At 29.8% G+C, this 27985-nt stretch overlaps 3 protein-coding genes, 1 long non-coding RNA gene and 1 pseudogene across 11 annotated transcripts; 2 read left to right on the plus strand and 3 right to left on the minus strand.

Annotated features, from left to right (window-relative positions):
• Window positions 1–993: 993 nt before the first annotated feature.
• On the minus strand, window positions 994–22966 carry LOC149891141 (uncharacterized). 8 transcript variants are annotated; one of them, XR_016450670.1, is made up of 16 exons: window positions 15443–15547; window positions 14051–14154; window positions 13783–13839; window positions 13564–13591; window positions 12823–12877; window positions 12595–12746; window positions 10570–10692; window positions 7330–7377; window positions 7070–7168; window positions 6719–6925; window positions 6326–6432; window positions 6142–6233; window positions 6008–6034; window positions 5820–5893; window positions 1742–1900; window positions 994–1533 (listed from the first exon to the last, which is right to left on the minus strand). XR_016450670.1 is itself a non-coding variant. In XM_090081601.1 (16 exons), exons 2-16 carry the CDS (start codon window positions 14141–14143, stop codon window positions 1281–1283), a joined length of 1581 nt encoding a protein of 526 aa, XP_089937727.1. In that variant the 5' UTR covers window positions 14144–14154; window positions 22943–22966; the 3' UTR covers window positions 994–1280. The 8 variants fall into 8 exon arrangements, 7 of the variants coding, with proteins under 7 accessions (XP_089937727.1, XP_089937726.1, XP_089937725.1 ...); XM_090081601.1 differs by lacking the exon at window positions 15443–15547 and adding an exon at window positions 22943–22966 and having other exon boundaries at window positions 7063–7168; XM_090081600.1 differs by lacking the exon at window positions 15443–15547 and adding an exon at window positions 16033–16246 and having other exon boundaries at window positions 7063–7168.
• Window positions 2205–3517, plus strand: LOC149891142 (uncharacterized; annotated as a pseudogene).
• Window positions 7723–10470, minus strand: LOC149891143 (uncharacterized). The gene is made up of 2 exons (XM_090081619.1): window positions 8961–10470; window positions 7723–8885 (listed from the first exon to the last, which is right to left on the minus strand). The coding sequence occupies exons 1-2, from the start codon at window positions 9001–9003 to the stop codon at window positions 8506–8508; spliced, it is 423 nt and encodes a 140-aa protein (XP_089937745.1). The 5' UTR covers window positions 9004–10470; the 3' UTR covers window positions 7723–8505.
• Window positions 10909–11780, minus strand: LOC149891144 (uncharacterized). The gene is made up of 2 exons (XM_090081618.1): window positions 11189–11780; window positions 10909–11006 (listed from the first exon to the last, which is right to left on the minus strand). The coding sequence occupies exon 1, from the start codon at window positions 11641–11643 to the stop codon at window positions 11218–11220; it is 426 nt and encodes a 141-aa protein (XP_089937744.1). The 5' UTR covers window positions 11644–11780; the 3' UTR covers window positions 10909–11006; window positions 11189–11217.
• A 3149-nt stretch (window positions 22967–26115) lies between the features above and the next one.
• Window positions 26116–27233, plus strand: LOC149891145 (uncharacterized). The gene is made up of 3 exons (XR_016450671.1): window positions 26116–26337; window positions 26773–26868; window positions 26991–27233. It is a non-coding gene; the product is annotated as an uncharacterized LOC149891145 (long non-coding RNA).
• The last annotated feature ends 752 nt before the right edge of the window (window positions 27234–27985 follow it).

The raw sequence follows: 27985 nt of genomic DNA on the forward strand, positions 1-27985 counted from the left end.
ATGTCTTATGCAATATAGCAAGCATCAAAGTTTGTGCAAATTTTACATCGTTAGTTCATGTCTCACAAGACAGTTTTGTAAGGACCTGCTCAGTCATGAGGTTGAACTAAATTCTGCTTTATCTTGATATGGACCTATAAGAGATCGACGTGCAATGTATCGCTTAATAAAGAGACCGCAGATATCAGCAAACCATTTGAAAGGATTTCCAACAAATTATTTTCCGTCATGATCAAAATGACTGTAAATTAAAACTGAATCTCATTACATGGTATTAATTTATATTTAAGTCTTTTCTTTAAGAATATTCAGGCTAAAGTAAGCCCTTCACGTGTTGGTGAACTGTTAAACAAACTACATCAAGATGAAGTTAGATTTTATCAGTTTTTCAAGATGGACTAGTGTAAATTTGGGAACTTTTCTCGTCTAAAGCCAGTGATAAAATAAGGGTAATTTTTGATTAAATATGACTTAAAAAGTGAAATAAGTATAAAATATTTTGTTTAGATTTGGTTCCCATTCATTTTCTTTGTTCCTCATTCAGCTACGCCAGTTTTGGGTATTTATCATTTTTTTCCCAACATGCCGTCATTTTTTTTGTCTCAATTACTCTAGAAATTAAGTCTATGCTACACTGCTTGCTTGTTTTTTAAATGGGTTTACTTTCTAATTGACTCCTTTTTAAAATGTTGTTTATAGTTGTCTTGTTTAGTGCTGCCAGATATAATTAATATAGATTATTTTTACACAATTTGTTGCTACGAAAAGTACCTGACAACCCAGTTATTACTTTTATTCTAAGATTTCCCCGGGGGAAAGAACGCGGGAAAGTAGGAAAAAAAAGGTTTATGACAAATATAAACTTTAGAAAGCAAGCTAATAAGAAAATTAAGCGTCGTATTAATTCTTAGATGAGAAGACTATTTTCAGTTGTTTGTAACATCAATGGTGGGTATACCGGGGGTAAGTAAAAAAAAAACAACTTAAAAACAATTTTATAAGCACCTGAATTCATCTGATTTTACTTCAACTCTACATTTCTACTTTTTCCGTTTCTAATAAGAAATTTCATTCTTTACAAAACTAAGATTTAACTCCAATAAATACATTCGTTCATATATACAATACAATTCATAACTACAATACATTCTCTAATCGATGCTCACGACAAACGCGAAACGTACAATAACTTACGTGTTTATGAAACATTGTGGCATACTGTTGTGCTATGTATCTTTGACCATCTAATCAAATCGTTGGTTTACTCAAATACTGCAGTATTATTTAAAGCGAAAATATGTTTTCGTAACAACCACAGGTGTATTATGCCTATCACTTTTAGCCCTTTTTTTGTTCAAGTTTTCAGGAATACACACTCCAATAAAAAAAACAAGCACTGACATAACTGCCATCAACACAAATGCAAAATATTGGTTGATAGGAAACACTGCTGTAGTTCTCCCTCTTTGTGCATTTTCAACATTTTTCATAGACCACGTGAAAGCGTTTCCAAAGATAACAGCGCCGATGGAGCTGAAACAATTCATTTTGTTAATTAGCTCCCACCCTTGCATCAAAATTACGAAAAGTATTTTTTTTGAAGCCTTATTTTATTGTTGCCAATGTCTTAAGAAGTTTCAATGGAAAAATTTCTAAAATGATTATGCAAATTTTAGAATTTTTCACAATCATTTCAGAAAATCGTAATGCAATATACTTAAAAAAAAACCAAAAAAAAAACCTTCCAACTGAGGCTGTAGACATAGCCAATCCGTTTGCTAATCCAAGCATATCAGATTCAACGGAGTTATTTATAAAGATGTTGATCGCTAAATATCCAGCACTAATTGTTATTCTGACAAGGGTTTGGTTAACCCATGCTGCCAACCATAATGTGGATCTAGATTTATAAATTGATATTTTTTTATTTTTTTGTTCAAAGCATATAAATTTGCTTTTTTTTAGAAACTCAAGCATATTAGGCTAATAGTAGGGTAAGGTTGCTAATATTGTACCGATGCCTATATTGTACTTTTACTATAACTCGCTGTTTTTACAACCAACAAGAAATTTTTAAATTTATTTATCATCTTTGCTGAATGAAATTAAGAAGTCAACTGTTTTTTTTTTTGTCATCCAACTACATTAAGGCCAGAGTAAGCTCTTGTTGGTTTGTTATTAGAAATTTCTTATTTTAGGGATTTATGGATAAACGTATTTCACAAAAGAAAGTAGAAGATATGATTTGTTCAGTGTATTTATGTTAAAGCATAATTTATCTAGATTTGAAATAACTACCTAGAATTTAAAATACCTTATTATTAGTTGTCAAATTTCTTAATTAACTGAATGTCAGATTAGTTGCGTAAATTGTACCTCAAGGCATATCCTAAATTGTACCGACGCACAGTGGAGTATTTCAAAGTAATAGTCGATCAAAAGTCGATTACAAAAATTATTACAAAATGTACTGAAAATGAACAAAGTTCACTAAAAAACGCCTTAAATACTTTCAAGTTTCATTTTAAACAAAAATGGATAGCTGCTAACTAGATAGAAGAACGTTTTTTGAAGCACAATGAACTATGGCTCAATGGTATCATAAGTTTACCCACCTGTATAATAAAAAGGCCTGGTCGACCATCAAAAGATTTCGAGTTGTTGAGTTCGCCAAGCAAGAGGCGTAGAACAAAAGCTTTGAGAGACCAATAATCTTATGCACAACTAACCTATGCTGCCCAAATGAGTCAGCGTGATGCAGGACATTGTGATGCGTCTAGAATAATGAAAGATATTAGCTGCTCACCGGAAAAGGCAAACAAATATATAGAAAACTTCAATTCCATTCAGACGAATGTTAGAAAAAAACACACACCATCGGAAGCATTATCAATTTTTGTGGAAGCCAATATGACAAGGAGACAATATGAAATAATTCATGCAGCTAATAAAAATATTTATCCATGTTATTCGCTTTTGAAAGAATCAAAAAAACAATTTTATCCTCCACAAGAGTCAATGACAGTTTCAGAAACATGTTGTGAAATTAAACTACACATATTCTAGACCACACAACTAGACGCTTGTGTGAATATTTAGATGAAGTTTTGGAAACCTTAAACGAAGAAGAAAGAAGCAATTTAGAAATGTTATCAAAATGGGGTTGTGATGGCTCACAGCAGCAAACATTTAAACGAAAATTCCAAAATAGTACAGATAGTGACTCTAACATCTTTCAAAGTTCATTTGTGCCTCTACGGCTTATATGTCATATTGGTAGCCAGAAGATTATTTGGCAAAACCCTGTGCCCTCTTCTACAAGATATTGTCGCCCAATTCGAATTCGTTTTATCCATGAAACTAAAGACATAACAAATGAAGAAATCTGCTATGTAGAAGATCAAATAAAAAACTAAAAAAAACTGAAATATAGAAGTTTTTAGGTGGTATTATACATATAAAGCATACCTTGGCATTTACAATGGTTGATGCAAAAGTATGCAATGCTGCAACCAACACGACATCTACTATGAGGTGCTATATATGTGGACTAACATCAAAAGACTTTAATAATTTAACCATAAAAAACATAGATAATCCAGATGCCCTTAAATTTGGTTTATCGATATTGCATACAAGGATTAGGTTTTTCGAATCTTTACTACATTTATCATACCACATTCCCAAAAAATGGCAAGCGAGAACACAAGATGATAAAATAATTGTAGCTGAAACAAAAAAAAACATTCAAAACAAATTCAAAGAGAAAATGGGGCTGCTGCTGGATATTCCAACTGCAGGTTTTGGGAATACTAATGATGGCAATACATCAAAAAGATTTTTCTCAGATCCTCAAACCTCATCCTGCATTACAGGAGTTAACATTGGACTTATTAAAAATTGTGGTATCATTTTGGAAACCTTGTCAAGTGGATATAAAATAGATATCAAAAAATTTGAAAAGTTTGCAGAACTAACAGCAGAACAAGATATTGAGACATGGTGCCACAATAATTGATCAAGCTATATTGCCTATTGGTCAATTATCGGAAGAGGCGGCTGAGGCTCGAAACAAGCACTTCCGTGATTATAGACAGAATTTCTCGAGGAAATTTTCAAGAGAAATTTGTAATAGGGATATCATAAACAGACTTCTGTTAAGTTCCGATCCTTTGTTGAGCAGTGTCAGAAAGAGGCTCAAGAATAAAAGAAATGCTATTTCCAGTGAGGCATTAGAGTTCTTGCAACCAGAAACATTGAACGAACTACAGCAATATGAAGAGGAGGCATCTAGCGAAAATGAATCAGACTAATGTTTATTTTTTATCGTTTTTTAAGTATATTTTTTTATTTTATGTTGTTTTTACCTTTATAGTAGGGTTTATTTCACCTTTATAGTATGTGTATTTGTATATTTCCTTTTGTTTAAATTGTTTGTATTTGCATCATTTTTTTAAAACATTTTTACTCTTAAGGCATTTAATGTTTTAATTGAAGTTTAACAGTTTATATTGTTGTTTAGTTTTTTTTTGTTTTTTTTTATTTTTAAACTTCTTTTTGTATGGTTTATATGCAAAACTGTGTTTTGAGTAAAAAAAAACCTGCACAATCATTTTAAATATTATATTATGATTTCAAACTGCTTTTAATTGTTTATCTAATTGTTAAAAGCCATAAAATAATTTTGATCAACTTTTTACCATAAATACTCCACTGTGCGACGTAACCATTCTGACCGCTAAAAAACGCGTGTAAAGTTTAACAAATTCCTTTTGAGATTCCAATTAAAGAAATCCATACTTACAATACGAACTTCACCACTTAAATAAAAAAAGAAAAATTCCAGTATTACTCTTGTATTGACAAGTAGTCTTTACAAAGATGCACTCTCTAGTTCAGTTTTACCAATATCAGCTAAAAAGATAGAACAGGGCAGAAATGGTGTAAAAAGGTTCAAGCATGCAAATACATCTCTTCATAGTGAAAGCTGGTTTTGTTACCTTTGTGAAGAAAATATAAAAAAGAATATAATAAAATGACTTGCTTGTCAAGGCTGGTCTCATGTCGACTGTGCAGGTATTAATCAAAAATAGAAACAATATATCTGCAACTTTTGCCAAAAACAAAGTTTTTATGTATTTTATTTTACAATATTTAGTGTGATTGTTTTTAAAACAGATATAGCATATATTGTTTACATTATTTAGTATAACTATCTTTAATACCTGCCTACCTCCTCTATTCTAATCTTAGCTAACCCATTGGTAAACTTACAATTTAAATAAAAATTCTACCATATTTGGTAATACCTGTTTTCTGCATTTTCCAGAAGAAAAAAAATTCAAGTTGCATAGAATCTATTAAATAAAAAAATTAATTTCATTATATTATGGGCAGTTAGGTATTATTTTGTTATATCAGAATATTTACAATTGCTGATTTTATAAAAACCATTCGTTTTAATCAGTTCTTTTAATCCCTTAAATCTAAAACCATAAAATATTTGCGAAGTTGTAAAATATTTGAAATCAAGAAAGTGGTACAATATTGGATTACAATGGTACAATCAAGGATCTAGTTTTCATAATTGTTCTCTAAGGGCTATTTTTTTAATTTGATTTTTCGAGACTAAACGCTTTTTAAATTTTGAGTTTTTTTAACATCTTTACAACAAACAATCTCTAAATTATGAAATAAAATTGAAAATCCATGTTTCCACTCAGTAGATTGCCTACATTTTAAAATTTAGTCTTAGGCAGTACAATATCGGCAACCTTACCCTAACATGAAAAATATTGTGTTAAACCAAAAATTTGTACCTAATTTTTATCAAACTAACTGTTGGGACCAGTAGAACAAGAGCACCAAAAAGTATGGAAGATACGCAAACAACCTTAAAACCAAAGTAAATAAGAAATATATCATATTCCATTAATGCTCAAGACTAAAGCATTTACTCGATGAAATAACGCAAAATTGATATAATTTCTAAACAACGTTGTCTTACCTTTTTTGAACCAAATTTGTTAAATAACTATAAAAAAGTATAAAAATATTTTGTGAAATAATATTTGCCGGGTTTATTTTAAAATAAAACTAATAAAATAAACTAATAAAAATTATCACTTAAATTGAACCGACCTTGTTCAAGAGAGTGCTATTAACTATAAGAAGTACAACCGATATTATTAAGTATAGCAATCCAATATCAGATGTTGTCATTCCAAGCCCTTCTAAGTAGAAAATAAAAGTTCAATTTATAAAATAAAACAATCAACTTTGTTAAATTAAAAAAAAAAAATATTTAGAAGAGTATTTCTTTTACTATATTCCAAGGGAGTTGCAGCAAACACCGGAAACAACTCGTTGTGACCCATAGCTACCATTGAATGTAAACCGTAAATCAAATTCGTTAGCAGAAAATCTTTGTTTCTAAAAAATTGAATGAAACAAGTTATTACGAATTTTTTTACATCTTTTTAATGCTCTTTTAAAGTTTTTTCTTTTTTCGGTTTCAATAAATGTGAAGCAAGACTCTGATGGAATAATGCTACTAATAGTCTATCAACTCTAAAGTGTCTCTTTTCACAGTTTTGTTTGACAGCTTAAATTGTCTTGCTTCAGGTTCGACCAAGATTGTTGAAATGAAAAAATACGAAGTAAAAATAAATATAAAACAATAAATACACAACAATAAAATATATAACAATAATCTTGCCCAAGAAGTTTTCCGAGTTTTGAATTTTTGATTTGGACAAAATGTTTTAAGAGTCCCGATTGGTTGATTGATTGCGTTGAACCAATTAACCTGCTTCTTTCTGTTTTATTTTCTCGAGTATAATTTAAATTGATATCGGAATCAATTATTGAGTTTTGTAAAATTTCGTTATCATCTTGAACTATGACATCTTGTTCTTTAGAACTTCTATGGAAAAAACTTTAGAAAAATACCAATTTTAAAAGTCAAAAATTTAAAATACATTTATCAAAGTCAAAAGCACATTACTATTAGTGTAACTAAATAATTAAGTTTTTTTTTTCATTAGGCAAATAATCATTTACGATTTACTCTTTGGTAGAAGACAAACTGTGACCAATAGTGAAGCCAACAGCCCGCTTGCACAAATGAAGTTTGGTAGAAAAACTTTGAAAACGTCAAAGAACGATCCTGTAAAATATGCAAAATGTGTTTTATGTAATATCTTAACTATCTTTAAAAAATAACAAATAATTATTTTTATTTACTCTACGAAGGCTACGCTTAAAATGATAACTCAATTTAATCAAAGCCGCAAATGTATTGCTTTCTAAAAGTAGCTTTATTATTACCTTTGGTGAAAAACTTTGGATATTTAGTAACTGGAAATACAAGGTAGCCTAAAAAACATTAAATACTTTAAAATAAGTTTTTTTTATCAAGATGACTTTAAAATTCACTAACCAAAATAACGCCGAGTCAGCTAACTTAGCAATCATTGTCGTCTAAAAACTGTTTAATGTATGATATGTTTAATGTATGATATTTTACAAAAAAAAAAAGAATCGAATTTATCGTTTTTATGCAAATACAAAATCCATTTAATGATGAATTTCATTTTATTATTTATCTAAAAAAAATAAAAAATATAGATAAAATATAAGATAAAAATAAGTATATAGAGTAAAACGGGATCAAATGAAATAGTTAAGAATTTTAATTAATTTTTTTTTAAGGGAAAAAGGTTTTTCTTTTTTTTTTTTTAAAGCTGTAGAGAAATTTGAGCTGTATTTAAATATATACAAATCAAGTAAAAAAAGTTTTTAGTTTTTTAAGAAACTTTATTTAATTGAAAAAAAAGTTATTTCATTCTACCCTCACATTCGGGGAGAATGAAATATGCAAATCTATGTGAAATTAAAACAACACTTAACTAAAAAAAACAAAAAGCAACCAATAATAACAATTTAAAAAACAACCAATAATAATTAAAAACAACCAAATAAAAAAAACTTTATTTTTGTGATGATGTTGAGTCATAGAGAGGTACAAGAGGTTGAGCTGAATTGTCACTTGTGCGGCACTTTTTGGTGCAATAAAACTCAGCGCCTTTTACATATCGCTTTGGTATGCATGTTTGACAAAGCCAAGCCTTGCATTTCGAATTTTCACACTGATACCATTCCATGTATTGACTTGTTGAAGCTTCGCCTAAAACTTTACGGCACTTTTTACACTTCACTTGGTTTGCAGCTGTTATTGTTGTTGGAGTTGCTGTTGTTGCTTGGTTTATTTGCTGCTCGTCATTAAAGCTTAGCTTACGTTGTTTTTTAGCTTGCTTTGTTGCTTTTTTGCTCTAAGCATCTTTTAATCTTTCGAGTATTTCAGGTTTACTGAGACACTCCCCATCGAACCTTGGTACATCTACATTTTTTCGTTTTTTTTTGTGTCAACGTGTTGGATGCGAAACATGGTTGTGGTACTTTCATTGATTCTGGTGGTTGAGATGATGATGGTTCAGGTTGAGATTACGGTGTTTCAAACGTATTAGCAATTTTCAATTTTGACTGATCGATTTTACTGATGTCGAGTGGAAACAAGCCAGTATTCTGAAATCCACAAACTATTTGGGTGCGTGTAAAAACTTCACCAGAGCTAAAAAGTTTTGCTAGCAGTTGGCTAAAACATTCTTTTGATAAGTTGCTGCACTTTTTCTCTGCATAAAACTGTTGGAGTAATTTGCGCCAAACTCTTTTGACCTGACAGTAAACACCGACATCTAGTGGCTGCAGAATGTGTGACGTATGAGCTGGTAAGCAAATTAGCAAGATATTGTTTTTGATACAAATAAGTACGACCCGATAGGTGACATGTGTCACATGTCCATCTACGACTAAATTATGAATGCCTATAATTGGATAACTATAATTAGATTTATTCAATTAAGTAATTAATTGATTAAAGTAAAGATTAAACTAATTACCTGGAATTTTTTTAATGGAAGGAACATATGGCGTAAACGGCATCGTCTGGAACACTTAAGCACCAACTTCTGTACAGGCGTTTTTTTGATTTAAAAAAAATATATGGAGCAAGACGATTATCAGCTGCATTGATGCAATTTCCAACTGTATAATAGATGTTTTCATTGTTGCCAACCAATTTAAATGGTCGTTTTGCACCACGCCGGCAAACCATATGTTGCTTGGCTTGATCACCAGAAAATCCAATTTCATCAAAGTTCCACAAATGACATGAAGTACTTTCATTGATTCCTATTTCGTTGAATTCTTTTTGCAGTGTATTGAAATACTTTGAACCTACTTCTTGTGTGCAAGAAGCGGCTCTGAGTGATGAAATATTGCCTATGGCCCTGATGCTTAACTTATGACTACACCGGTTTATGAAAAGCTTATACCAATCTCTCCCTGGTGTACCATTAGTAAACAAATTAGATTGACCTTTGTGTTGAAAATAGTCGGTAACTAGTGTGATGACGTCAATGTAATTTCTACCATAGCCCCAATCGGATAATTTGATTAGGATATCTACCGAAGTTGATTCAAGTTGTTGCAACAATCTCGTGTTTGAACCACTCCCAATTGTTTCACCTATGCTGTGGACACGTCTGTGAAGAGTTGCATCTGGTATGCTGAATGATTAAGCAGTTTTGTTAAGTGAAAATTCACTATTTTGTACTTTGGCCACCGCAAGCGCAACTTGCTCTTCGGTGTATGGTTTTTCTTTTTTCTTTGAGAGCAACTTATTTTGAGGCATATTTTTATATTATAATAGATTTAACACGAATTTATTTAAAATTTATACAAAAAATTCATAGAGATTGATTGGTCACTTGAGATTTTATTAATAAAAGCCGCATTTAACAAGTGAGCAATTAGCGTATTTCATTCAACCCCACATGTGTCCGTTTTCGTTTTTATCTCATAACTTTTTTTCCTGAATAGCAAATTTAATTTTGAAAAAAGATTCTTGACCGGCGTAAAAAGTTCTACCAGTATACTTATTAAGTTCATTAATATCAAATTTAATATCCGAGAGTTTTATAACCATTTTTTAAAAAAAAGAAAAAAAATATCATCACGCATTCGAAAACTTAACAAAATATAAAAAAAACTTTTTTTTTTTAATTAGAATTTGATATCATCTTATTCAGAAAAAAATTCTCCGCAACAAGCTCAAAAAATATTTGCAAAAAGCTTATTCAATAATTAATTAAGAACAAAAGAATAAGCATAGTCATAACTATTTCATTCTACCCCTTATTTCATTCTACCCCGTTTTACTATATATGCTATAATTAATTAATGTTTTTGGGGTTTGTTTTGTTTAAAGCGAAACAATTTGAATAAATAAATTAGTTGCTCAGTCAAGCTTTCAAAAGAGAAATTCAAGTGCCGCATACATGGATCAACAAGAAAAAGATACAACATCTCACAACAACAAAGTTGCAATGTAATTTTTTTTTAAAAGATATTAAATAAAATAGGTCATGTAACTAAAATTCATGCAACTAAAGTTCGTGTAAATAATGAGTGCATTTAACAAATGGTAAATTTTATAAAAAATCTAACCTGCAATGGTAGGTCCTATAATAAACCCAAAATTAGAAGCTGAGAACATGATACTGAACCCAGTTGCAATGTTTGTATCATCAGCAACTTCAGATACTATTGCTTTAGCTATTATAATCAATCCTACAAAATGCGTATGTATATATATATATATATATATATATATATATATATATATATATATATATATATATATATATATATATATATATATATATATATATATATATATATATATACATATACATATATATATATATATATATATATATATATATATATATATATATATACATATACATATATATATACACTGTGTCAAAAAAAGTTTTCATCCACCTGTCCTGTTCATTTTTCAGACACGATAACTTTTTATTGAACAATGATATAAGCAAAATTTCAACTAAATGATATCAGTTAACCATTCAAGAAATGTTCTAAAAAAAGATTTTACAATATAAAGAATAGAAAATTAAATATCGCATTTTAAACTACACAATGACTGTTTTTTGCGCCAAAAAAGTTTTCATCCACTTTACAAAAATCAAATAAAATTGTTATGCAAACTCAATTCGCTAGTGTTTTAACATCTTGTGTTTCCACCACGAGCTTTTATTACCTCATGCAATCTGTTTTTCATAGTATCAACTAATTTTTGGGTAATTTCTGGAGTGTTTGAGCAAAGTGTAGTCCTTTAGCTTTGTTTACTTTGCTAATGTAGGGCTTTTTCAATGGTACTCTATCATTGTATTCAGCTCTTCTTAAGGTTATTCTAATAGTTTCAAGATCTACTTTTAAATTGTAATCATTTTGCAGCATTCCAGCAAGTTTTGGAGCACTTATTTTAGGATTCTGGATGACTCTTCTCAGAATAGCTTGTCGATGCAATACTTGAATCTTATTTGGACATCCTGTACATGGCTTATCAGGGATTTTTTTGGTGGTTTGGTATTTCTTGATCATGGACTGCACAGTTGAACATGGTTTCTTTACTATTTCTCCTATATTTCGCTGTGATTTTCCCTCCTTCCATAGTCTAACAATAAGTGATCGAATTTTCTCTGCAACTCTCATTTTTAATAATTATTCTAACAAAAATCAAAAATATAAAAGATTCATATAAAGAAAAAATAATACAAAAATCTTACTAAATCTAATTTACATTTAAAAAACGTTACTTTAATACTGATTACATAAAAAATTGAGGTTGGAGTGCAGGGTGAATGAAAACTTTTTTGGCGTAAAAAACAGGCATTATGTAATTTAAAATGCGATATTTAATTTTCTATTCTTTATTTTGTAAAATCTTTTTTTACAATATTTCTTGAATGGTTAACTGATATCATTTAGTTGAAATTTTACTTATATCTTTGTTCAATAAAAAGTTATCGTGTCTAAAAAAAGAACAGGACAGGTGGATGAAAACTTTTTTGACACCGTGTATATATATATATATATATATATATATGTATGTATGTATGTATGTATGTATGTATGTATGTATGTATGTATGTATGTATGTATGTATGTATGTATGTGTGTGTGTGTGTGTGTGTATGTATGTATGTATGTATGTATGTATGTATGTATGTATGTATGTATGTATGTATATACATATATGTTAAAATCCTCCTTCGTAGATAGCAACTTTACATGTGTAACATAAAACAACTTTACAGGTATAAGTAACCTCTACTTAGGTATCAATATGTATCAATCTGTACATATTGATATGTTATCATACATATTGTATGATAACACTTAAAGTAAATTTTCAATGTAGAATCTATTCAAATTATTTTCGTAGAAGTAATTGTTCACTATAAAGTTGAGTTTTCTTTATAGACGCTATAATAACTTTTCTTCATAAAGATCCTCAAAAAAATTAAGTTTTCATTTGTTCAAAAAAATAAAAAAATACTTCAGAGTATTTTTAGAACAACAGCAACCAAAAAAATATCCCAAGTACAACAAATGCATTTAAAACCTTTGTAAAAAAAAGTTAAAAAAAAAAAAGGAACAAACCCATACACAGCCCTTGTAGAGATCTCGCAATGATAGCCCAGACATAGTTAATGCTAAATCCGAACATTAGGGTGGAGATTACAAGACCCGTTCCAGAAAGAAGAAGAGATAGTTTCGTTCCGAATTTGTCACAGATGAACCCCCACATTATACTGAACCAAAAAAATACTATAAATGGTAGCAGTTAATGCTGCTATTTTAAAAAAATAACTTCAAAAATAATCTTACCTGCTAAATATTTTCATCAGAAACATTGCTGATGCCATAAAACCTGCTTTTTTTGCTAAAAATATCAAGCATTACTATATTATTTGATATATTACATACAGCAATTGTATGTATAATATCCTTTAACATTCATGGCTGTTAAAACAGAACAACCTGCTATCTTCAGACCTCCTTCCTCTCCCCTTCTCCCAATTGCATATAGATTTTCTGATTTCATTTTTTCTTTTTTTTTTTATCAAAAAATGTTGCATAAAAGAATTCTAAAAGATTGAACATAATTTGATTGCTATCTGCATTACCAGCAATTTACCAGTTTAAAGTTCATTTTTTACATACTAGTAAGCATTTCTATATTTAAATCGCTTCTTGGATTTTTGATTTGTATATCAGAGCAATGATTGCCGTAGGTAGCAAATAGTTGTATTTCTAGTAGTTTGGTTTTTTATTTCCTAATACCACCATCACTAGTTACTTTAAATGTGACCTTCTTTTTTAAAATTGGTTTCAACAGCCCTGTTGGTTGTAAAACACGCGTCTGTAAATAAAATCGTGTGCACAGTAATCACACATAATCGTTCTGACATGAACAGTTTTGCCACACGCAAATACTTTTTGTCCAATCAAGTTACAAGGAAATGCAAGGTTAAAATATCTTTTAGATAATATTTACCAGGCCATTATAGTATAGTTTTCTTTCATGCGAGTACATAAGACGAATTGAGTTAATACAGCACTGCTTACCTGCTTCTATTTCCGTTGCGCCAAAAACCTAAAATCAAAGTTTAGATGTAATATTTTTTTTATATTTATATTTGCTAGCAATACTTTTTATTGCAAGATATATTTGATTTTTCTTTTAAATACTGGATCAAACTTATATTATCTTTATAAGATTCTTAAACTTTATATATATGTATTATATATTATATATATTACATATTCATACAAAAATATATTTACCTTCACAAGCTCTGGTAAATAAGGAAAAACGTTCGTTGTTATCATACCATTGCAAACCTAAAGAAAATTAAAATTATAAAAAATAAAATTATGGGTCTTTTAAAGTAATTAATTTAACAGTTTGTTTAAGTAAATTTGTTATAGCTTTATTGAAATGTTACATATAGCTTCATGTAAGTTCTGTATCAAAGTAGCCATAATACTGCATCAAGGTATTTGGTCCTATATCATTTAATCATCCTGATAGTAGAAACCATTCTATACTTACTATTAATAAAAAAACAGTGATCAAAATTCCATTTGGTAAGGGTGTATTTCCTTGACCATATACAACCTTTTGAATTAAACTTCTTATCCCCATTTTTTTTTTGACTAAAAAAAATATCATATAAAATACACAACACACAGTGGCTCAGGATGATCAAAAAAACAGCAAAAACTCAATAAAACCTGATAAACATCGTAAATAAACATAATATATGTAAAAATAATAGTTTTTTGGGTCAAAGAATTCAAATTTATTAACAAAAATGTTTATTATGTGCACCTTTGACACATACATTGCGTGCATACGCATTCACACACGTAAGGCTTGACTACATGGATGAAAAATATTTTTAGTTAAAATTTTTAGAATCTTCAAGCCAAAACACAACACTGATACCTTACTCAACTTGATATTTGTAAAACAATAGTTTTCAAAGGATGTCAATGCATAGAAAAAAGCTTCATTTCAGATTTTTTATATTTGTTTTATAATTTATATTACAATTAGATTAACAACTTCATTCGTTATTGGTTTTCCTTGATAATTCTTATGTTTTCTAAATAATATGCTTGATATTTTTGGATCTGATCTTAATAGAAGGTAGTTATTAATTGGATATCCACAAGATATGGTAATGAGAATGTTATGCAATCTTTTAATTATATCTCAATCAACTTTAGTAATTTCAGAAAAATCTTCATTTTTAAATGCTCTTCTGGCAGTATTACCATCATTGCTATTGCCGAAGCCAGCTTTAGGCATGTCATCTGATAAACAATCGTTCTCTAAAGTGTAACTGAATCTCTTTCTTTTTTAAGTTTACAGACAACTTCTCCTCAATTGTTTTTGCCTAATACTTTTTGATTTCAATTTTTTAACCTAAATGAAGAATAAATTCCAAGCACTTTATCCAGCAGTGCAGACCTGAAATGCCTCAACACTCATATTTGAGGGAAAGGTTTTATTCAAACTGTCTTTAACTTTTTTGACATCTAAAACATTAGACATGTATTTCTTTAAAATGTAAGCTTTATCATAATTTCTACCACATTGTTTTAGCTTTTTCTTCACCTTTGAAATAAATATAGCTAGAGTAACCTTTACTTTACTTAAGTTCTCTTTGCTAATTTCTTCAATTTTTTTTATTTCTTTAAATTAATCCTTCCATAATCGTAATTTTTCCACTCCTATATTACGTATAATCGGGATAAGATCTAATCTTTTTACTGTTAATGTTTTCAAGAATCACCAATCTTTATTTCATGCATGCATACAAGATTTCCTTGAAGCCAATTATATTCTTTTTCTATAAATGTATCATAATTTCCACCACATTGTTTTAGTTTTTTCTACACCATTGAAATAAATATAGCTAGAGTAATCTTTACTTACTTATGTTCTCTTTGCTAATTTCTTCAATTTTTTTTTTTTTTTAAATAATCCTTCCATAATAGTAATTTTTCCACTCCTATATTACGTATAATCGGGATAAGATCTAATCTTTTTACTGATAATGTTTTCAAGAATCGCCAATACAATAAAATCTTTGATTCATGCATAACAGAAACATTTTTTAATTCTTTATATATTTTTTACTTAACCCTTAAATGCCCAAAGCAGCATAAAATGCTCAAAAAATTCTGATTTTTGGTGCAAGTAATCCTATTTACATTAGTAAATTGGGAAAAAAATTTTTTGTCAAAAAAACGATGACAATACACTTTTTTGAGTTGTATCAAATCTGATACAACTCAAAAATATGCATTGTCAAATATTTTACACAACTTTAATTTTTTTGACTTTATCCTAAGTGTTCTAGCATATTTAACGTCATAAGTTGAAGTAGATTTCAAATTATTATAAATACTCAAATTAAAGGGGCATGGAATTTATGAAAAAAAGCTAAATTATTTGTCAAAAGTCAATTACTTTCATATAAAGATAACAGTAGGAATATTTTAAAATACTTATGAATGAAAGACCTCAAAACAGTTCTTTCTTTGTTAAGGCAAAGTCATGTATTGCATTTCTTACAGCTTATACATGATAGTCCTGACTTGCAGGACAAACACCTCTGTCGCTTTTCATTGTAGCATGACATATGGTCAAACCCATCCTTTCTTACACCATTTGAAGGATTTCCTTGAATTCGAGCTGCCTTTTGTAGGTAGTTGTAGGTTTTGTAGGTAGTTGTACGTTTTGTAGGTAGTTGTAGGGTACTATCAAAGGATGGTCTTCCACAAGATGATGTAACTTTGATTAGAATCTTAGCAACTTCTGCAAGATGGTATTTAAATTGCATGAACTGAGCATCGGGTTTAAAAATCTTTAAGTCACGCCGGTATAGCAGTCTAAAGTTAATCCCGTCAATAAATACTCCCGGAGTATTTATTTCCTAGGAAATATGTACTCCGGGAGTATTTTTATCCTAGGAAATAATTACTCACGGGAGTAATTATTTCCTGGGATAAAAATACTCCCCCAGGATATAAGTACTCCCCTAAAGTTGAATTTTGAAATATATAAATATAACACTGAATTTGAGGTGGCGCGTCACATCTCTCTGATGCGTACTGATTAAATAATTTTAAGCGTAACAACATTGGTTAAAAAACAGATGGTTTTTACAGTATTTTTACATTGAAAAGAGGTTGCATCTTTTATTATTTTACTTCCTTTAAAGTTTTCAAAAATATTATAAAAATACCGTGGCACCTCCAAATTTTATCAAGAGGATATTTTTTCTTTCTACTTGTACCGTTTTTTTTGGTAATCGGCTTTAATCGGCATTTTATTGGGTTTCCCATGGTTAATTTTTTATTTTTATTTTAAACAGTTATATCTTGTAGTATTTAGAATCCTTATGATTCCTTGGGATTATCATGAGAAAATCCCTTATTAAAAATTTCTTCCTAATTTTTCTTTTCTAAAAAAATGCTAATACTGGAACCCAGCACTATTTTTGGCCTGCGGTTTTGGTACAAAAAAATAATTAATAGATAAAAGTAATTATTTACAGTTTATAAAGTTTTACAGTTGTAATTATTGTGTTTGAATACAATATTTATAAACAAAAAAAATTCTTTTGAGGAAAAGGTAAAAGATGCTGAGACTTTAAACATGATAACAAGTGTCCCCGCATTTTCAATACATCAAAGTTCGTTTCCATAGGTGATTTACCTGCTAATAATTCGGCTGCAAAGGCAACAGCAAACAATCCACAATTAAAATCATCTGTTTGTTTTTGTACAGGCAGAAAAGTTATAAGTAAGTCTTCATTACTATTAACATTGTTTTTATATAAAGACTGAACACATTTCAAAGAAACAGGATTCAGTGAATCATAAAGACTATCACAAATATTGACTCTTCCATTAGAACAAAATGTAAGAAACCAATGGCATGAACCATTATGCATAAGTTGAATATGTTCAGTATTGACTGGCTGGTATGGATTATTTGAACATTTTTGAGAATTTAGTACAGATTGGAATTCTGCATTTGGTCCTAGCTGTTTACAAATAAGCATTTGGGCAGCATCCATGATGTTGTCATTTAGCCACGAATTATGAGACAACAAAATCTGTTTATCTTCATTTTTAAGATGATAAAGATTTGGAAAATTTAACCATAGTTTTTGAGGTTTTAAAGCCTTTTTTGAGTCAACTGAATTGATTATTTGATGTGATTTCCAAAATGTTTGTTCAACTGTAAACCATGAATGTTTTTCTGCACAAATGATAATCCATGCAGATTTCCATTTTTCATTATTGACAATATTGTTCAAGCAAGCTGCAACTCCACTAAAAGATCCAAATATTTTTAATAACTTTTGAATACTTACTTTTATTCTATTGTTCCGTTGCATTAAACTTGAGAGTTCGTGATCTTGAAATTTAGGAAAATACGCGGAAGAAGAAACTTTTTTTTTTGTTGCAAAATGTTTTTAAATCTCTTACAGGTATGATACAACGATTGATATGTTTCCGTAACAATAATGGATGTTTTCACTGCACTAATCAATATCATTTCAACAACTTCGTCAGGTAACATGCACCATAAACTTGTAACTTTTTCTTCAGTTTCAACACAAGAACTCAACATATCATTATATAATGACTTTTTATTTTTATCAATGTATGGCTTAAGTAAAGTAACGTTGTATTTTTTCTTTAGAGTAGTATTTTTTTGGTTAACCAAAGTGCACAAGTTGTTTTTAGAAATTGAATGTACTGTATATGGACCAAGCCATTTAAATGAAAATTTTCCTCCTTTTCTATCTATCCTTTTTTGATTTTTTAAAAGAACTTTATCATTAATTCCAATCAAATGAGGTGCTTGATGGCGTTTATTATAATCTTTCTGCTGTTTATTTTGAGCAGTTTGAATGTTTTTGAATGCGGTATGGTAAACTTTTTCTCGTAAAGAAATAAAAGAAGTAAGAACTGCATCAAAAGTTTCTCTGTCAAAACTTTCAATGTCATGCTTTTTAATATCAACCATTCCGTATTTAACATCTACAGGTAAAGTGGGTTCTCGATTATATAATAGAAAAAATGGTGAATATTTTGTTGAAGTGTGCTTGCTAACACGATGTGCAAATAAAATTCCTTCAATAATGTAGGGCCATTCTACAGCTTTTTCATCAAGAACTTTAACTAATGCTTCTTTTATAGTTCTATTCTGACGCTCACATAAGCCATTAGATTGGGGATGGTAAGCAGAAGTTACCCTTTGCTCAGTTCCTGTCATTGCATGCAATTTTTCGCTGACTTCATTTACAAACTCTCTTCCTTGATCATTAATTTCTATTTTAATGCACCCGTGTCGACAGGTTACTTCATATAAAAAGAGTGCAATTGAATCAGCAGTTTTGTTTTTAAGAGGTTTAGCTTCTGACCATTTTGTGAAATAGTCTATACAGACAACTAAATGTTTAAAACCATCAACCTCTGGCAAATTACAAACATCAATTCCAACTTGTTCCATTGCTTTACTTACAATTGGAATGGAATGCAGTTCTGTTGAAGAACTTATTATTCTACCATGTTTTTGACATTGATCACACTTTTGAATAAACTTTTCTACGTCGAATTTAATATTGTGCCAGTAAAACCTGCTAAAGATTTTGTGATGAGTTGCATCTCTTCCACGGTGCGAGGCCATTGCTTTTGCTTTGGAATTTTCACTAAGACCAAAATGAATGTCAGATATTATCTTTTGCTGTTGATCTTTACAAGCAACGACTAACTTTTTGCTACGGTATAGTAATTGTCCAGATAAAATGCTAAAATTTTTGCAAGCTTTTCGAAAATTAGATTTCTTTCCTTTATCAGCTTTAATTTCTAGAGGATAAACTTTTTCTTTAAGGTACTTTTCAATTGCAACAAAATCAACATGTCTCGCCATTTTTTATTTTAAGTGTGTGTAAAATTTACTTTCGATATTGAAGGAACAATTTTACGACAAGCGATGCATCGCAATGTCTTCAAATCCTTTTTCAGCCTTGATATACTACTAAGTTCACTTGGTTTTTAATAAGTTTAAGAACTTAACTATAACATAATACTGCTCAATTTACCACAAAACAGAATTTAAAAATGTAAAATCAATTGTCATTAAAAGATTGCTTTTCGAATTTAATTTAAATGGTAATAAGTACTCTCATTGGGAGTACTTATTTACTAAAGGGAGTATTTATTTACTAGCTTAAAATGACTGGGGGAGTACTTTTTGACTAGGAAATAAGTACTCCGGGAGTATTTTTTTACAGGGAGTTATTTTAAGCTGCTACACCGGTACAGAAACCATGCATTTACAACAGCAATTTGAATTGTATAAAACCAAATACAGATGTACCATCTCCGCGTTCTCAATCTTGGCTTGTACAATCATGGACCTAAAACAGATGGACGTGCAACCTATTGTTTTACATCAAAGAGGCCGCAAAAATCAGCGAGCCATGCGAGTTTCCGACAAACTCTAAACTTTCACCTGTCAACAAAAAAATCTATCAAAATGGCTGCACAAAGTTTTAAAACAGAAACTCTGATCACGTGGTATTAGTTTAAACTTTTACAGCATTTGTTTAATAAGACTGTTCAGGATAAAGTAACTACTTCACGCGTTGACAAATTATTAAACAAACTACATCAAGGTAAAGAATATTAGTTGTTGGCACGAACAGATTTTCATCATTTTTCAAGATAAACATTTGTAAATTTGGGAGCTTTTTTCGTGTAAACAAAGTTCCGTCAATGATGAAATAGACCTGTAAGGATAATTTTAAAATGGCTAAAAAAAGTATAGCGAAATGTAAAAAAGCTTAAATAAAATTTTTAGTCAAGGTCTGGTTTCATTCAACTCCTTGGTCCTTCATTCACCAGCCTTAATTTTGTGCATTTTTTGAGTATTTTTCCCAATATCTCGCCATTTTTTGCCTCGACTACCCTATAAGCTCCATAATATATATTCCACTATGCATTATTTTTTAGTAGGTGTATTTTCTAATGGGCTTTTTTATAATTCATTTGATAATGCAAAACCTTTTAAAAAGTTATTCAAGTTTAAAATTATCTTGCAAAATGCGGCCAGATATTTCATGTTTTCGTTTTTCATATATTATTTCATTTGTCATAAAAGGCACAAAATAATTTGGTTTTTGTCAAATAAAAATTAGTTTGTATATAGCTGCTAAATCATGCAATATTAATATTAAATACTTAGTTATTCCTGCGGTTTGCCATAAATTGGCTTTGCTAAGTTCTTTAAAACTGTGACAAATTGTTTTTTTCTTTATTGTATTTACATTCATTTTATGTATAAGTTATTTATCCTTAACTGTATATATTTCTTTTGTTAAACATAAAAATAGAAAATTCTATAATATTTATAAACTAGAATTCTACAGCAATATAGTAGATGGAGTAGTTCCCTGGACATGAAACCAATATGCTCTAGATAGCTACTAGTTGATATTTTGTATTATTTATTATCTCTAGTTATACATGTACTAAAGTAGTTAAGTAAATGATCTCAATTTCTATATTATCATCAGCGTTGTTTCTAAAAATATTAGAATATCTAGCTATATATAATTTAGCTTAAAACATGATTCTATTGCTGTTATCTTGAATAACTAAAAGGAAGTTGATGTGACTGGTTAGACGAGACCAAAACTTTTGGACGAATCCGACAGACTTTAATATAATTTAATATCTATTGTTTTAAACAAAAGATTTGTAACAATGTGCAACGAGCATGGTTCGCTAAAAAAACAATAGCGTTGCACGTCCATCTTTTATAGGTCCATGGTACAATGCACAAATCATATCTAACTTGTCTATGCCACTCATATATTGATTAAATACATGAACAATGTTGGGCTGCTTTACATTATGCTTTTCTTTCAATGAACGATCATATCTGCGAACAGTGTGAAGTGGTTCAATGCTTACATATGAAGACACTAAATTAACTGATTTGTTATCATACCAGCGAACTGCAACCACATTTTGAGCTATATCGACTTGAAAATCAAAGACTTCTCTGCCTTGCTTTTTCAAATCCTTTTCACTCAGCAATGGACACTTCTTCATTCATGAACCTCTAATCGTTCCTACAAAATAATTGTTACGCTTCCTTAATTCAACTATCAAGGGCAAATTTGTAAAGTAGTTATCAGCAAATACTTTGAAGTTGTGTTTATCAGGCAGTGAAGAAGTCAAATTGACTACTACATCTTCACTGGTACCTAAACTTTTATCAGAAATGCTTTTTAACTTCCCTTGATAAATATCAAAGTCATACAAAAAGCCTGAAATGCTACTTCGACCCCAAAGCTTGACCCTCACTTATGTAGCGTTTTTGGCAAGTACTGAGGCAGTAAAGAATCCATTTAAAAGGAACCACTATCTCATCAACAGCGTGAAACTCTTCTGGTGAAACTCTCAGAAAGTTTTGGCGGAGCTCTGTTATCCATGTTCGTAACTTCCATATGCGGTGATTTGCTTTTTCTTCCTCGGCTATTTCTAAATTGTTTACAAAATGAATATTCCAAAGAATCGTTTCAAATTTGTTCCTTCCCATAACTGAAGAAACCCCATCATAGCTCATAAATGTTTCCCAATATGATCTTTGACTTGGGAGCCTTACCGAATCCATCCTGAGGAATACGCCAATAAACTTCTTAACATCCTTTCCAAGTATGCTTTTTTCTTCACTTATTGATTGCAAAATATAAAAAATATAAACAGTATCTCATCACTAACAATTAATTTAAAATATTGAAAGTGTGTTTTTTCTGGTGTTGGTGTCATTTCAGGCTTACGTCATCTAGGGGTTCAAAGTTCTTACTTCTCAATTTATAAGTAGTTGGTGTGGTATTATTTTTGTTAATAGGTGTCTAATTAGCATTCTCAACTGGTCTTGATGCTATACATGCTAATGGCTCATCATCACTTGTTGAATCATATTCATTCTCACTTACTTCTTCAATATTAGTATTGGCTGCATCGTTTCCCAAATCAAACTCATTGTCACTTTCATCACTCTTCCCGAAATCACTTTCTCCATCAAATACATAGTTTAAAACGTCAGAGACAGTTCTCTTTTTATTTTTATTCATCTAAACAAATATACAAAAAAAATTATTTCTATATTTGTTTAAATGAACAAAAAAAAAAATTTGAACTTTTTTGAAAAAGGTTTCATCCTTAAACGACCATTGTATCAAATTTGATACCTACAAATGCAAATAGCAAATGTTATGCATATTTGATAACCAAAAAGCATGAAATAGTAAAGTTTTCCTGCACCTTGATTCTAACAAAAAATTAAAAAACAGCACAAAAATTTATAAAACCAATATGAAATAGAAATAAAAAACAATACTTGGTAAACACCACGTGAACCACTCCTCGCAAATGCCGTTTTCAAATGTTTATAAACTGAAAAATCTACCTGGATAAAAAGTACTAAATGTACGGAATCGAAAATTCACTTCTCAGATTTGTAACAATGGGTGTTTTCAGATAAAAACAAGCTTCCATCTAAAAAATACAGCGGTTTAAAATTTGTGTATCAGATCTGATACCTGGGATCATTAAGGGTGAACACTGTTTAACATTTTATGTTATTATTGCTTTAAAAATTATCACATTAGGTTTCCTGTAATAATACTACATTAGTATTTAAGTAGATAAGTTTACTTGTATATAATATATAATAATAATTGAAGCTATGTTCTTGAGAGTCTCAAGAAAGAATCTAACTAGATGTTAAATATTAACAGCGTTTTTTTTTTTTTTTTTTGCTTAATTTATTAAGTTTGTTTTTAAAGTTAATCACTGAAATGGAATTTACAACATCACTTTCCAAAAATCCAATTTTTAACAATACGGTTCTTGAAGAAATAATGCCTCGGCAAGAAGTTTTGAACATACTGCCTTCTTAACCTTTGATTGTGCCCTCTGGTTAGCCTAACCAATACTTCTGGTTCACGATACCAATTGATAGTATCATGTTTGTTTAGGAATTTATACATTTGGTTAAGATTACCGTTTTCTCTTCTATTCGATAGATTTTGTCAGTCCGTTTTATTTAACCTTTGCTCGTTACTGTCTCCTTTTTTTTGTAGCCAAGTTTTGTAGCTCTTCGCTGAACCCATTCGATAATGTCCCTAGCAAAATATGGATTCCATACTTGAAAAGCATATTCCAAGTGCGGCCGAACGAGTGACTTATAAAACATTTCATTGATGTTTCATCTGGATAGAGAATTGCGTGTTTTAGCATACCCAATTTTTGATTCGCTTTACTTACCATTTTTTCAATATGGTTTTCCTATTTTGAATTGTCCAAAACATAAACACCTAGGTCTCTTTCCAATTTCGTTACTACTAGTTCATGTTGAATTGTATCTAATTCTGTAGTGTCGTATTTTAAACTATATACTTTTTTTGGATTATCACGACCAAAATGCATGATTTTACATTTATCTTTATTAAAACTTATTAGCCATTTTTTGTCCAGGTAAATAAGATACCAAGATCATACTTTAGAGAGTGGTTTATTTTATTTTTTTCTATAACTGCAGTTATTTTTAAATCATCAGCATATAGCCTTGCTTTATTGTTCAATTTTTGTGTTATATCGTTTATATAAATTATAATAAACAAGGGTCCTAAAACCGATCCTTGTAGTACCCCACTACGAACTGTTTCCCATTCTGATTCAAATTGTCCCAAAACAACTCTCTGTTTTCGATTTGATAAGAAAGCTTTACACCATTGCAACAATTTTTCAACAATACCAAGTGATTTCAGTTTTAAGAGCAGCCTGGAATGCGGAACTGAATCGAATGCCTTTGAAAAGTCCAAAAAGGCAACATCAACACATTTACCACAATTTATCGATTCTGTTATTATATCTGTAGTTACCTTCATGCAGCCTATCCCCATTTTTAAAAATTGGTGTAATATTTGCTTTTAACCAGCTTGTAGGCAATGTTCCACTTAAAAATGAGCAGTTAAATATCATACAAAGTGGTCCAGCTAAACTGTCAGCATATTTACCTAAAAAAGTTGGATGGATTTTATCAATGCCTGGAGACTTGTGCACATTTAAATTTAGTAATCGTCTTTTTATATCTTCCTTTTTAAACAATGGGGTTGGGCAAATTTTTGCTGTTATACTTTCACATGTTGGCATATTAGTTAGGCTTTCGTTTGTAGATACAGAATTGAAAAATCTATTTAAATGATTAGCAATAACTTGACTGTCAGTTGATATTTCTTTATTTCCAGTTGAAATTGCTCTTATATGGTCTTTAACTTTTAGTTTCCTGTTAACATAAGCATAAACTTGTTTTGGATTTTTTTTTGATTCTGTTGCAATTTTTTTTTCGTATTTTTTGATTGTTATCTTTACAAGTTTTTTGACTGAATTTTTTGGTATCGATACAAAGCATCTCAATTCAAAAATTTAGATCTAAATTTTTGAATTGAGAAGCTTTGTATCGATACCAAAGATTACACTTATCGATACCAAGATTACACTTCAGCTCATACAGCACACTCAATCAAAGAATATTTTTTGAAAAAAAAGTTCAATGTGATGCCCTGGTGCCCTAGATCACCAGATCTCAACCTAATCGAAAATATTTGGTCTTGGATCAACAATCAACTGACATACCATGAAATTCAATCAACTCAGCATTTAAAGCAACTTTTGAATGAGTACTGGCTGAAGGTACCTCGCGTGATGTGCATGAAATTACTTGAATCAATGCATAAACGAGTTTATATTTGCTATAAAAACAAAGGAGGACACTTCAAATATTAATTTCGCTTTTTTTTTCATTTTTTGTTCGAATGTTGCAATTCGTTTAAACTTTTGTGCTTCTTATTTTTCCTCTAAGATTTTTTGTAATAGCTTTTTTCTAACTAAATATTAAAATTTTTATAACATGTTCATATTCATTTTAAAGCTAATTACTTTTTCTTTAATAAATAAAAAAAATTAAGTCGATATCATTTTACAGTTTTTCTTTATTAAACAAAAACCAAACATACTTGATAAAAATTCTGCAATCGTTTAAACTTTCGTGAATAGCTGTAGAAAAGACATTTTATTTTAACATACTCACTTAGCCAGTTTCACATTCTTTTATTTGCACTTTGTTGTAATTGCGTAATATGTGGTCGAATATCTTTGCAGTTTTACGTGACTTCGATGTTTTAGCGGAAGTATCGTGTTTTCCACACCAAAATATAGCGTTTAGTCAAAGATGATATCATAAAATATAGCGTTTAGTCAAAGATGATATCATAAAATATAGCGTTTAGTCAAAGATGATATCATAAAATATAGCGTTTGGTCAAAAATGATATCATAAAATATAGCGTTTAGCCAAGCATGATATCACAAAATGTTGTAGTGAAACAACTTAACGGAACAATAACTCAACAAAGGGTCATAAAAATCAGTTCGCAGTCGATTGTTTTATAAAGGATCCTTGTATTTTAAATCGTGTAAAAAGCACACGAGTGCTTTAGTGTTAAGTGAGTTAGATCAAACAATCAAAGCTGCGTTTGTTTGCTTGTTTATAGGGACGTTGTTTGTCAATCACTAGTCTTCTTTAACTTTAATTAAAATCTATAGAGACAAAAAAACTTGTAACGTTTTATTTTAGAAGGTTGAATTTAAGGCGACTCTTCTGATTGAATGTTAAAATGAAAGTATGGATTTTATTTGTTCTGATGTTCTTTGCTTTGACGTATGCATATGGTAAGTTTTGTACTAAGAAAGTATGTAGTTGTACAAAAAATGAATTTCAACAGGCGTCACCCAATGCGATAACTCATGAGCTCATTTTTACAGACTTTCTTCATGGATTTACATGGAGTCCTTCTGTTCTAGACCACACAGAACTCTAGTTAAGATCAGGGTTTTTATCAGGGTTTTTATTGGTTGAAAGTGTTTCCAGCTTTATAGCATTTTCATAATCATCATTTATGGTTGTTGACTTCTTAACTGTTTTCCATTTCTCTTTTTTTAACCTATCCATGTGACTCGAAATGACCTGCATTCCCACAACTTTCTTGTGGCTTCACACGTAATAGGCTTTACGTATACAATTTTTTTAAAAAAAATTGGAAGTACATTTATTTAAAAGAAATCAAATTTGTCATTTTTTCAATTCAATACATATTTACTTTTAAGAATATGATGAGTTTAAGGACGAAATTAAAAATGAAGTCGAAGAAGTTTTAAAAGAAGTCGGGAATGACGAAGATGAAATAGATGCTGAGGATTCAGGTAAAAAAAACAATTGAACTCTCTAAGATACTAGATTTATGTTTGTAACTATATTGGTGTTGCTGCTGCTATTCGCTTTTTTCACTCTTGTTGTACAATGAAACTATTTGCACATGTTTTAGAGATGAGTGATCCTGAACCCAGTCTACTAAGAAGAGTGTGGCCAAGAAGATTTAGGTATTACAGAAGAAGCTTCAAAATGCGTACTAAAGAAAAATTTCGCTAAAAACATATATATAGATTCAGCTCATCAAATTGATTTTTTTAAATTAATTTTTTTATAAGAAATCTTGTAGAACGCTCCAAACTGTAAAAGAAACCGTTTTTGAGAAATGTCTAATGAGTAAATAGTTTAGAGAGATAAATAGTTTGTTGTTTTGGTGAATATTTAATGATGAAATGTGGGTTTAACTCTCCAATTTCTGGCCAAATAAGTCAACTGCATTTTTTATTTTTGGGATTTTCTTACAAATAATAAGAAAAAATGGTTTTGACATACCCCACGCACCTCATCACAGTAAAAAAGGCAGCGTTAGTTAAAGGATTATTAACCTTATAAGTGGTATATCTCAGCAATCTCTGACTTGATTTTATTCAAATTTATAAAGTCTTTATTGGTCTATTTTCTAAATCTTTTTTAATTTTTAAAAACCAATGATGTGAACAAGTTTTAGGTCAGCTGTTTTTTTTTTAAAAAAAAACAGCAGTTCACTAAATAAAAAGTGTAATGGTATTGTTGAGGTGTATATGTTTTTTAAAAAAGGGTTGAAGAATAAAAAAAAAATCTTTAATGTATATATTTCTCTTAAAGTTTCATTTTTGTTCAAATACTTCGATCAAGTTTTACAAATTTATCAAGTTTTACAAAGTTGTTTAGTTTATAAACTTTAGCAAAGTTATTTAACAAACACAATTATTTGAGAACATAAATAATGCCATACTAACAAATTAAAGATTGACAAAGTCAATATTTCTTGGACTTAAGTTTTTCAGCATTGCTTACATAAAGGTGTGTTCGTTTGTATTTGACTGTGCCGCTTGACCGATAAAAATCTCTTTACAAATAACTTACTGTGTTTTTCTTTAAAAAAAACCTTTTTAGTAGGATTCAATTTGT

This window comes from Hydra viridissima, unplaced genomic scaffold, assembly GCF_058129835.1.
Source record: "Hydra viridissima isolate aposymbiotic clone 2 unplaced genomic scaffold, HvirCarnegie_v1 scaffold_3, whole genome shotgun sequence".
Classification (NCBI taxonomy): domain Eukaryota; kingdom Metazoa; phylum Cnidaria; class Hydrozoa; order Anthoathecata; family Hydridae; genus Hydra; species Hydra viridissima.